We start from the raw sequence: 12,026 nt of genomic DNA on the forward strand, positions 1-12,026 counted from the left end.
TCTTCAAGTCAATCCTGCTAAAGCACGAGGATCCCTGTAACCTGTCGAGTATATCATCGATCCTAGGAATCGGAAATCTGTTCTTGATGGTGATTTCATTGAGAGTGCTATAATCGATGCACATTCTCCAAGATCCGTCTTTCTTCAAAACCAACAATACTGGAGAGCAATACGGTGAAGTACTAGGCTGGACAAGACCCTTTTCCAAGAGGTCTTTCACTTGGTTCATAATCTCTTCATTCTGTACTCGGCTCACACGATAAGGTGGCCGATTCGGTGGCGTGCTTCCAGATATCAAATCAATCGTATGATCTTCAGGCCCTCTCAAAAGCAATCGGCATGAGCGTGGAGAAAAAAAAATCTTGGCGTTCTTTTCTTCAGGTCAAAACATATTCAACCTTTATCCATCGTTCAGTTCTCCCAAAAGAATGAGTAAGAAAACTGAAGTTCATCAAGTACAATCTCTAAGCCCTTCATTTATCAAAGTCGCTTTCTCGGCCCGGTAGTCAACCACGGCGTAGTTCTTGTGGTACCAAGGGATCCCGAGTAGAACGTCACTCACGTGCCCTGAACACCCCTGTCATTGCAAACGAAGTTTGCCAATGCTCGGTGTAATGGCAACATCCCATCCAGGTGCCAGTCGAACTACCTCCGTCTGTGGCGTCAGTCTGTCGGGCGTAGTTCCAAATCGAGCCGCCAATTCCAAGTGAAAAGAAGTTGGCCTTGGCTCCTTCAAAAGAGCTTCCTGATCCTTCGCTTTGCCCCGAAAGCGGCAAAGTTTGTACTTTCATTCATTAGATTCGATGCAGGTCCCACGCCATGTGGTACCAGTTCTGCTTTTCTATCTGCCTTTTCTGCCACATTCCTCAGCTGCTCTCGAACTCTCAGACCTGTCGTCGTTTTTATCATGCTGTTCTTTCTGTGCCGTATCAGGGCACTTCGCGGAAATATGTCCATGTTCCCCGCATCCAAAGCACTTCCCCTCTCTGATGAAGCGAGCTCTCTCCTCAGGAGTAAGCTTGGGTCGTGCATCCTTTTTTTTTTTTCTCTAGGTTGCTCTTTTTCATTCTACTTTCATTCCCAAAAGTCTGTTCGGCTCGTTGTGTCATGGCCTCATCTGTGGGGTAGGTCAGACTGCCAGAGTGAATGGCAAAGCCCCGCTTCGCATGACTCATCAACTCCTGAATAGAAGCTGACTTCTGTTCCAAGCAGTGGTCTCGGATCTCTGTAGGTAGACCCAAGGTAAACCGCTCAATCTGTTCTCTGAACGAGATCTTCTTGAATGAAGAGGCGGGTAGAAAAGAGCTCCAGAATCTTTCACAGTAAGAATTCACTGTATCGCTCTTGGTCATCCGGAGATGGTTCCAAGCTGCTCGTATATCTCGCTCAAACTCTTGAGTCAACCAAGAAGAAATAAAAAGCCTCTTGAATTTCAGCCATGTAACTGGCACAGTCTTGCTTAATAGAAGCGTGGACCACCAAGTACGAGCATTCCCCTTAAAGTAAGAGGCAGCTCTCCGAATCTTGGAGTGCTCTGAATAGCGTCCTCCCACGAAAGCGATGTCAAATTGCTGTATAAAAGACAAAGCCTTCGAAGCATCTGAGTATCCTGAAAAGTATCAAACTTGATCGAGTGGCCACCTTCCTTAAACTCTCGGACTTTCTTGCTTTTATCTTCGAGAAAGTCATACTGGTTGGCTTTGTAAAAATTCTTCTTGTTCGCATAAAACTTTCCGTCATCGGAATCTGAGTTGTCTGTAGACAAGTCCTCAGTAGAACTATCAGTCTCTGGGCGAGATTTAGCCTTCTTTGCCTTGCCCTTTCCAAAGCGTTGCTTCTTGCTTCGCTTTTTACCTTTTCTGTCTTCTTCGCTCGAATCCGAGGAGCTAGAAGAACTGTCAAAAGAAGAAGAAGAAGAACTGGGTACTCCTTCAAATCGAACACGCTTCTTCCGTTTCTTTGCCTTGTCAAATGTCAACCGACGACCCAAATATCCCGGGAAGTCAGTGCCTTTCTTCTGCTTTTTGCCGTGCTTTTTGGCTTTCTTTTGCGTGTCAAAAAGCTGAGCAATCCGTGCATCAACCACGTTCTCCAGTTCCTTCTCCGTATATTTCTTGGAGGCAGAAGGTTTCTTGAGAGCGGATTTCGGGAGTGGTGTTGTGGTTCTCTGTCACTCCATGTGTACCTTTTTCAAAGAGGTCTGGTTCATATATTTTGCCATCTTCGGGTCCTTGGCAAAATTGAGCATCATCTTTGTTGCATCGCCAATCAATTGACGACGCTCCATCTCTCTTTGCTCCGCCTGAGTAGGCCGAGGCGGGCCATACTCTCTGTCTGAATCTTCGCTGTGATCCCAGCCCGCATCTCCAGATGCAGAGGGAGTCGACTGATCATTGCCTGAAGCCATAGGTGCCGCGGAAAAAAAATTCGGGGATCGGATTTCCTGTAAAAGAGAAATCGGCCGTGCTCTGATACCACTGTAACAAACTTGGACACTCCAAGTCAAGAATCAACCGCGACAGCACCAAATAACCACTTCAAAACAATTCACAGATCACAATAGATTTGCACTGGCCCGGCGGAGTTCCGTGCCTAGAGATATTGGCCCCAAAGACTGGCGCCCCTTTCGGTATTTCTTTTTATATTAATCAATCATCAAAGTACAAGAGAGCGGTTAGGGTTTCACTCTCAGACTCTGCGTCCAGATGCCCTGAGAAGTGAGGCCCTCACCACTAATTTAAAGGTTACAAGGGATGCCCAAAAGCAGAGCCCCAAAAGCTTTTAAAATCAAAAGCATCAGTTCTCTCTCTCTCTTGAGAGTCTTTTCTCTTTTTTTTTTTTTTTAAAAGCAAAAGCAAAATTCGCGTCGCTCATCATTTTCCAAAAAAAAAAAAAAAAAATTAATAATCCGCCTCCGCGATTTTTGGAAATTAGGGTTTCTGCTGTCCGCCACGTCATCACTTTGTGACATGGAATCTGATGGCGAGGGTGACTTGCTAATGAAAAACGCTAGGTGAAGGGATGTCTTGCTTGGAGGGAAAACGCCACCAAGGGAAGGATCTTGCTGAGAAGTTGCCTGTTGAGCAAGGTGCTCCTGCTGCCTCTTCTGCCAATTAGTGCTAGCCTAGGTTTGCTTATATACAAACTTACTCAATTTGCCCTACCTACTTTCCAACAAAAGTCACTTAAATTAATAAGTGAAAAATGTCAAAAATAGGAAAAAAAGGTTAAATGCACTCGAAAATTCCCCTGAAGGATTCTGATGGATTCTGATGGGAATGCTTATGATCATGTTGTGTGCAACCAGAGGATATGCATCTACACTAAGTGTCTGGATATGCACGGTCTGCGAACAGACTCACAAAAGTGCCAGATCACTTCCTATTCTAGACTGACTTGACGGAACTGAACCCTGATCATGCTGTAGCTTGTCCACGGACACATAGGGTTGGATGTGTCACGTGACATCCCCTCCTTTTCAAAGTGAGGTACTAGTACCGAACTGTATGGTGTTGAGGAAGATCGCCAATAGCATCCGGAATCCTGGAAGGGACTCTTCGCTGGCCCACTCTGATGTGTGGGTCGTGCGGTACTTGAACTTCAAAAAGGACTACAACGCTTGCTTCTTTGGGCCGCGTCGAAAGCGACACAAAGTCTTATGGGGCTCCTTCAATGCTTCAACTTCGTCTAGAGTCATGCTTCCTGCTTCTTCACGAATCTCCATGGTTGAAAATTCATGAAACCATTTCCAACACAAAACCATGAACGTACTTATTCCATGTAAAGTGATTGGAAAAAATCTCGTCTGTCGAACAAACTGTGCATGCAATGTAGATGAACATAGAGACGGAGTGCCAAACCATTCACCACACACACGCAACCAATGAGATCTAATCTTGTCGTGCTGCTCTAAATCAATCAACTGTGGCAAAACACAATGGAAATGCCTATGCTTGATGCTCATACTTTCTTATGCTCTTTCTACATCTGTGTCGTGCCAAGGAAGAGACATGAAATGTGACTTCCTTAAATGCATACTTTTCAGCTTTTCGTGAAGAATCCGCATACATTCGTGCTCATTCATGAGTGAAACGTGCTCAACGTACAATATGTCATGCCTAGGAAAAGGGATCACATAAAGACGCTGACTAAAATACAGGAAACGATCACGAATGAAACACTCGAACAATGCGTGCTGACTAATCATTCGAACACATAGTACTTCCTGTGAAGGTTCTTTGGACCTAGGCTCGAGAGCCAAGATCGGTTCTTCCTGATTGATCGAATTTGCAACGAGGTAGCCTCGCTAGAAAAAGCATCAACTAACTCATCATCCTTGTGAACAATCGTGTCTCTTCATGCACATCATGCTTGTGAGAAATCACATCTTGATCATGCAAATCATCATGCTTGTCAGTGTCATCCAAATCATCATGCTCATCCTTATCATTCAAATCATCATGCGTATCATCATGCAGATTCTCTGTGTCATGCTGTGGAGAAGAAGAGACTGAGAGAGTCTCCTTTTCCCGAATCTCTTGCATCTGTGCCTGCACTTGAGAAAAGAGTCGCAACATCTCTTACATTCTTGCTTTGTTCTCGCGATCAAATTCTGCTAGTCTTGCTTTGTTCTCGCGATCAAATTTTGCTTCTCTTGCTTTGGCTTCCAAGCGTGCTTGCTCGCTCTCACACGCTATGGCTGCCATTCTTTCTTCATATTTGCGGTCGATGGCTGCTATTCTTTCTTCGCTTTCTAACTTCCTGTCCATCATCCTCTTATCGAAAGCTTCAATAGGATCCGGTGCAATCTTTGGCGTAGATTGGGAAGGGTCGGAAAAACCTCCTGGTGAGGAAAACTCTTCTTCGCCACTCCCATGCTCACCACCTCCAAGCGACGTATCCATTCGGCTTCGAGTGATGACCATCCACTGACGTCTTGGGTTCTTGTGGATTCTTGTGGTCTTGGATTCTTAAGTTCACGAGGAACTTGGGGTTCTTGTGGGTCTTGGTTCTTGGGATTCTTGAGGGTCTTGAGGTTCTTGAGGTTCTTCTTTAGCTTGCAATCTGTGTTAGAGAAGGATCTTCTCTTCACCCGAGTTCTGCTCTTTTCTGCGGGCGCACCCCTAGGCAGCCTTGCACTCACACAAAGGTTGCTTTTTCCCACCTCACGTCGATTGGCCGGCCGCTAAGTGCACGGTCCGCTCTCAATGAGTGAAAAGAGGCACAAGGGGAGGCTGGACAAGCCCTTCTTTCTTGGGTTTCCTGTCACTCTTCAAAAACATGATTAGGAATCAACACGCCCAAGAGGACTTGGGTTACGTGCGACCGCAACAAGCAAACAAAATTCTGTGGTTCTTGTGGTTCTTTCCTTGAGTGATACAGAACACTGCCAAAGCTCTGATACCAATGTAAGGTGCAGCGGAATGAATGTTTGAACTTTGCTCAAGATGAGTGCTCCGAACTGTGCTCAAGGTTCCTTTTGTTCTTATGGAAGGGAGAGCCTTCCGTTCTTAATGAGAGAGTGCAATGGACACAAACAAAGTGAATGGACACTATGCGTGAAAGTGCATGAGACTGAGAGATAGAGAGAGAAGAGAATACAACACCAAAGACGTAAAACCCTCCTCCGAAGGCCCCACTCTCGTTGGCGAGAGTGGTATACTATTGATTGCACAAACTAGTACAAAGTGGATGCAAGTCTAGGCTAGGTCGATGTCGGCGACGGGGATGACGAGACCGATCTAAGGGTTGAAAATAGGTGCTCTTGTCCTGCTGTCCAAAAACGCCAGGGGCTGAAATCTGCTACTGCTGAAAACGCTATGGAAAAACACTGGTTGCTGGTCTTTATTGCTGAAATTCTGCTGCTGTTGTGAGGGAAAGAGGGCAATAATGGCCTGCTGAAAACGCCAAAGGGCTGAGATCTGTGGCGATAGGTGCTTGGATGAAAACCGCTAGGGCTGAGAAGACTTGGCCATGATGCTGCGGCTGAAAACGCCAAGTGCTGGAATCTGATGGCGAGGGTGACTTGCTGATGAAAAACGCTAGGTGAAGGTGTTGAGCAAGGTGCTCCTGCTACCTCTTCTGCCAATTAGTGCTAGCCTAGGTTTGCTTATATACAAGCTTACTCAATTTGCCCTACCTACTTTCCAGCAAAAGTCACTTATATTAATAAGTGAAAAATGTCAAAAAATAGAGAATATAGGTTAAATGCACTGGAAAATTTCCTTGAAGGATTCTGATAAGAATGCTTATGATCATGTTGTGTGCAACCAGAGGATATGCATCTACACTAAGTGTCTGGACATGCATGGTCTGCGAACAGACTCACAAAAGTGCCAGATCACTTCCTATTCTAGACTGACCAGACGGAACTGAACCCTGATCATACTGTAGCTTGTCCACGGACACGTAGGGTTGGATGTGTCACGTGACACTAAGAAAAGTGAATTCTTCTTGGAAGAGATCCACTTTCTTGGCCACATAGTGTCAAATGATGGTGTCCAAAATGGATCCCGCAAAGGTTGAAGCTATTAAGACATGGCCAGACTTAAAGACTATGCATGATGTCCGAAGCTTCTTGGGATTGTGCTCATACTATAGAAGGTTTATCAGGAATTTTGCAGAGATAGTTTCACCTCTTCACGCTTTGCAAAAGGAAGAGGTCACTTTCACATGGACCCAAAAAGAGATTTCAGCTTTTAGTCTCTTAAAGGAAAAGTTGACTTCAGATCCTACCTGATCTCAGAAAGTCATTTATGGTCCAGTGTGAGAGTGTGGCAATAGCATCGGAGCGGTGCTGATGCAAGATGGACGGGTAGTAGCTTATGAGAGCAGAATCTTGCAAGGGCCAGAAAAGACTATGCAAATCTATGAGAAAGATTTATTAGCCGCCATTCATGCGAACTATAGTTGGAAGCACTACCTATTAGGTGTTGATTTTGTTGTCCGAACAGATCATCAGACCTTGCGATATTTCTTGACACAGTCAAAGCTATCCGAAAAGCATATGCGATGGGCAAACATTCTCTCTATGTTCCAATTCCAGATAATGCATGTGGAAGGCAAGAAGAATGTTGTGGTTGACGCGTTATCAAGGAAGCCACAAATTTCAGCTGTGTCAATTCTTATCATCATGAGCTGGATGACATGAAGGAACACTATGCTACTGATGAAAAAGATCAGCGATGTTGCTTACAAGCTGAAATTGCCTGACGCTTGGAAGATTCATAATGCGTTTCACGTGAGTCTTCTAAGACCCTTCTGGATGATGTGCTAGAAGATATGCCGGATGAGGACCAGCCAAAAATTGAGGAACTTGATGAAATCTTGGTTCCTAAGCAGATTTTGACACATAAGGAAAGAAAAGTTGAGGGACAGGTTGCAAGACGCTATTTAGTGAAGTTCAAGAACTATCCACCTATGGATGCAAAGTGGATGGAAGAGCATGTACTGTCAGAGTCACCAAATGTATTGCAACTTTACCTTGAGGCCTTTGGGTTACAACCTACGTATGCCCCAACACAACGTGTGCAAAGGAGGGGTAATGATAGAGCTATAGCCTAGTACATCAAGTATACATATGGATTCAATGTAATAGAAGTGTGCATCGTTCTTTAAGTGTTAAACGTATAATGTTCACTTCTATCATAGATGGAAATGACAAAAGTATGAAGGTCTCATTAAGTCATTTGTATCTATGTCTTATCATCTTTCTTGCGGATACATGAGATGGTAAAAGAGTGTTGACAACACAAGATCATAAAGGCATGTATTTTTGGTATGCAATCGAGGACGTTTGCGATTTCAAGAGGGGGGTATGTCACGAGGACGTCGCAATTGCTAACCTTAGTTGTTGGTTTCTTTCCGATGATTTTCGTTTAATTTTTGAGACCTCTTTTTGAAGTTGCAAATGGCCAGACATTGTATGGCCAGTGTGAAACAGTAGGTTCACCCGCAAGCAGGAAGTTGGTCACCACGAATCTTAGCTTGATAAAATAAAAGGCTGGCTGGTATCCATGGTCTCAAAGGTCCAAAACTTCATTCGATTGTCTCTGTGTACCACACTCTCTCCACAACTACGAATGCTTTGTCGCAAGCACAAGAGCATATCTCTTGGAGCTTGTTGTGCTTGGGCATCTCCCTTCAGAATCACAATCAAGCGTCTGATATCATTTCAGAATAGCACAATGCAGAAGCAGATCATGTCACACTCTTTGCCACAATGCGGATCCTTTAATGCAAGCAAAAGAACACATCTCTTGGAGCATATAGCGCCTTCTTCTCTTGGACATCTCCTCACTACTCCCCCCGAATGACAATCAAGCATCCAACACCATGTCACAGTAGCACAATGTGGAAGCATACACGCAAGACACTCACGAGCATAATCATGCATGAGTAAGAGAGAGAAAGGGCGGGGGGGGGGGGGGAGGGGAGGAACTGAATTTGCCCTACATAACTTCAATAAATCGTGTCAAAAGGGGGAAAGACCCTCTTAAAACCATGTTAAATAAATGCACTAAGAATTGCACATTCATATGCATAACTTTAGCACCCCCTCTGCAAGTCATAGACCCAATTAACAAAATAGTCAAAATAGAAGCTACTATAATCACCCTAGCACCCAGAATACCGACAGATAATGCAACTGTCAACAAATCTTCATGTACCTATCACTTATGACCGCAATACCTGTAAATTAAAGCTCATGGACACCTCCACATCCAAGACTCCACTTTCCCAAACAATAAGTCCACCGACAACAAGAAACACAAACACATCAAGTCGATACCAACCACTCTCAGCTCATGATCCATCATGACCAAAGTGTCTAAAGCTCATCCTTGGCCATGTACCAAAAACCTCCAAACATGGCAGCAAAAGCATATGCGAGGGGTTATGCTTTATGGTTATTTGGGGAGAGCCACACCCTCATCCCCCTCCACATCATAGCAAAAGAGAGAGAAAGATTAAAACTAGTCCCGCTCCACGGCAAAATCAGCCAATGGACCGTCCAAGCAGCTTAAGCACGGAACACGTCAACATGTCTGCAACCACACCCTACAAGTAGCCAACATATCAGCCCCAGGAAGTCCCTCATCAACTGCCACATGGAAAAATCGGCCAATTGACTGCCTAAGCAGCTCAAACACAGGACACATCAACGGAAGTAACCAATACATCCATTGGGGAACACTGTAGTACGAGGGGTGAAGAGGGAGGCGGCAAGAGGGGAATTGCATACAACACGACCAAGCCTCTTCAATTGAGTCATCACAAGTGTGGAAGAGCTAGACACTATTATCATCATAAAGCTAAAACGACTCATCACTACATAAATTCATATATTGCAACTAGTTTCACCCTAGAGGACGACAACAATTCACAATTGGGCTCTTGCCTAGCTAAAACCAACTAGCATGCCTCTCCCACTTTAATACTGACTTAAAACAAGATTGCACATTTACCCAATCCTCACTTATTTTGATCTTTTCATGTCAAATAGAAGGGATGGAGAACTCACCTTGCTTGGAATTTGGCGGCGGTAAAAGACAGAGGAGGAAGGTACATCAAGTTTGAAGCCAGGATGTGTATGCACATAAATTGAGTACAGGCCTTCATTTCCCTTGAAAAAACGCTCCCAAAGTGGTGCAAGAGGCAGCGGCCCACGTGTCAGGAACATAAATGCCACCTTGGGTACCCTGTGAAGGGGCATCCCTTTGCGCCGAGGGGCCATGGAAGCTAGCCAAAGAAGCTCTGCATCTGACATATTGTGGTGTATAGGAAGCCCTTGAAGCCAAGACTCGGGCTTAACCCAATGAGTGGGCTGCGCCAGATTCCTATTAAGGCCATCTCTACACAGAGACAAGGAATTTGGGAAGAAACTTGTACCTGGTGTGGTGTATCTGGACATCTGCGCTAAAAAGATCAGCCCAACGACAAGCCCAGGAATGAGGAGAATAAAGAGGAACATCCTGAGAAGCTTGTTGGGCCATTCACGCTTCGATGATCTGCCCACTTCACGAAGCAGATGGGCGGCGCTCTCTTCCACTGCGGTTATGGTGGGTAATGAAGCTGTTGAAGAAGACCTCATTTGCAATTATGGTGCTTGTCTTCGGGTGGGAAGACAAGCTCTGAGGCGAAGCCAAATCATACGTGAGGAGGAAGAGCAAGGGAAAAGGTCGGGAGGAGGCGAGTCGGGGGTTCTTCCTTGAGCGCAAGCTCTTGATCGATTGCGCCACATGTAGAAAGCATACAAATCTAGTCGTCCTTATACATGTCACCATTGCTAGCAAAAATATGTTCTTTTGGAAACTTAACTATAGATCAATTGAACAACTTAGTTCACAAAGAGGAGAAGATGCGACTCCTTTCCATTTTGGATTATTGTTTGAAAAAATCTAACAGATGTTTAGAAGGTCATAATTTGTTTGTCGCAAATTTCAATCTCTTTTGAGCTTGTGCCTGCTCAAGACAAGGTGGTAAGGAAATCTTGCTAGTTGAATGAGGGAAAGGGTTGCATCATATTGACATCGTATTTTTTGCAGATGATAGAGACTTGCCAAACCAAGAGCTACCATGTATGTCCACTAGGAAGAGCGCTAATAAGTAATAGAAGATGCTTAAATCTCTCTCTCTTTCTCTCTCTCTCTCTCTCTCTCTCTCTCTCTCTCTCTCTATCTAAAAAAAAGAAGAGAAATAATATGACTATCACCGACTATTTTCATCATACACAAGGCATTTTTACAACAAAACATTAGAGACATAATTTGTACTATTACCGTAATAACTGCTTGCATCCGACCGTCTGATTAAAATCTAGCGACTTCCAACCAGTTACTGTAGTCAATGCTCTCCTTTGACCTTCATGCTTTTTGGCCCAACTCCCTCCTGAGCTATATCTGGGATCCAAGGCCCCCAAGCAACCCCAATTTTGTTTGAGTTTATTTTGTTCTAAATCCACAGTGCTCAACCATCTCACCGAAGATCCCATTCCTTGCCATGTTCGTGTGAGATGTAGATGAGGCTTCTCCCATCTCATTTTGAGGATTTATGTTTGAAATTAGGCGGCCCACGTTGCAAAACCTTAACTATTGATCTCAATGTAAAGATGGGGTCAAAATGCATGAACAGAGCGGTTGTGAACGTGTATGTAAACTGGATGCAAAGTAGGTGTGAACTTCCGCAAATTGTCTGTGTTGCACCTTTTCTAGTGTGACCTAGAAATGAACTCTATGACCTAGGAATAACCATTCTATGACCCTTGTGTGGTAGTTTGATTAACCCATTTCCCTCTTGACTATCACATCTTGAGTTCAAGACTCATCCTCTTGGGATTGCTCCTACAACGTTGATACTTCTATTCTCATGTGTGTGTGTGTGTGTGTGTGTGTGTGTGTGTGTGTGTGTGTGTGTGTTTTACTTAAATATATAAGCACAAAAGAACCAAACCATTCAAAAGACAGCTGGCTTTAGACAAGTGACCAAGGATAGCACAAAAACAACTCAATCTTAGAATTATTTTTGTACATTATAATAGAATGAGGTTTCATTCTGGTGTAAAAGTAGAAAGGAACTTTTATATTGTCTGCTTCAAAAAGTGGGATTAGTTTGGTACATGAAGGATGGACAACAGCAAAGCCAAAGAGATCCCAAGAAATGATAGAGTCCTCACCTGCATCCATTCAAACAAGACAACAAATATGTTAGCCTTGAATGTGTTTTACAGGTGTCAATAGACTATATCAGTTGTTATCCATGTCCAATCTTTTAAACTTAAAACCATAGTCCAAAGTAATCACGAATTCTAGTTTTGCCAAATGTAAGGTGTAATTTTGTTCTTTTTAAGTTCATTGTATAACTTGAGATAAAAAAAGGTCGTCACTCTTCGAGATCCAAGTGTTTTATTGTAGTTATAGATAAGGTTATTTTGTACCCAATCTTTTATAAGGCCTTAAGTATTTAAATACATACAATTATGATCAGAAGGCCACCACCCCTTCTGATCCAAGTGTCTTACCCCCAAC

General features: G+C 43.9%; 1 protein-coding gene across 2 annotated transcripts in view; it reads right to left on the reverse strand.

Moving 5' to 3' along the window:
* Window positions 1-10,256, reverse strand: part of LOC147453468 (glycosyltransferase BC10-like) — a 46,748-nt gene extending 36,492 nt beyond the window's left edge. The window contains exon 1 of one of the 2 annotated variants that reach the window (XM_086515653.1): window positions 9,524-10,256. In XM_086515653.1, coding sequence (XP_086371779.1) covers window positions 9,524-10,093 — 570 coding nt within the window. In that variant the 5' untranslated portion in view covers window positions 10,094-10,256. The remainder of the gene's footprint in view (window positions 1-9,523) is intronic. The other variant, XM_086515654.1, reaches the window with a different exon arrangement.
* Window positions 10,257-12,026: the final 1,770 nt, after the last annotated feature.

Source organism: Adiantum capillus-veneris, chromosome 7 (assembly GCF_014529385.1).
Source record: "Adiantum capillus-veneris isolate H3 chromosome 7, ASM1452938v2, whole genome shotgun sequence".
Lineage (NCBI taxonomy): Eukaryota > Viridiplantae > Streptophyta > Polypodiopsida > Polypodiales > Pteridaceae > Adiantum > Adiantum capillus-veneris.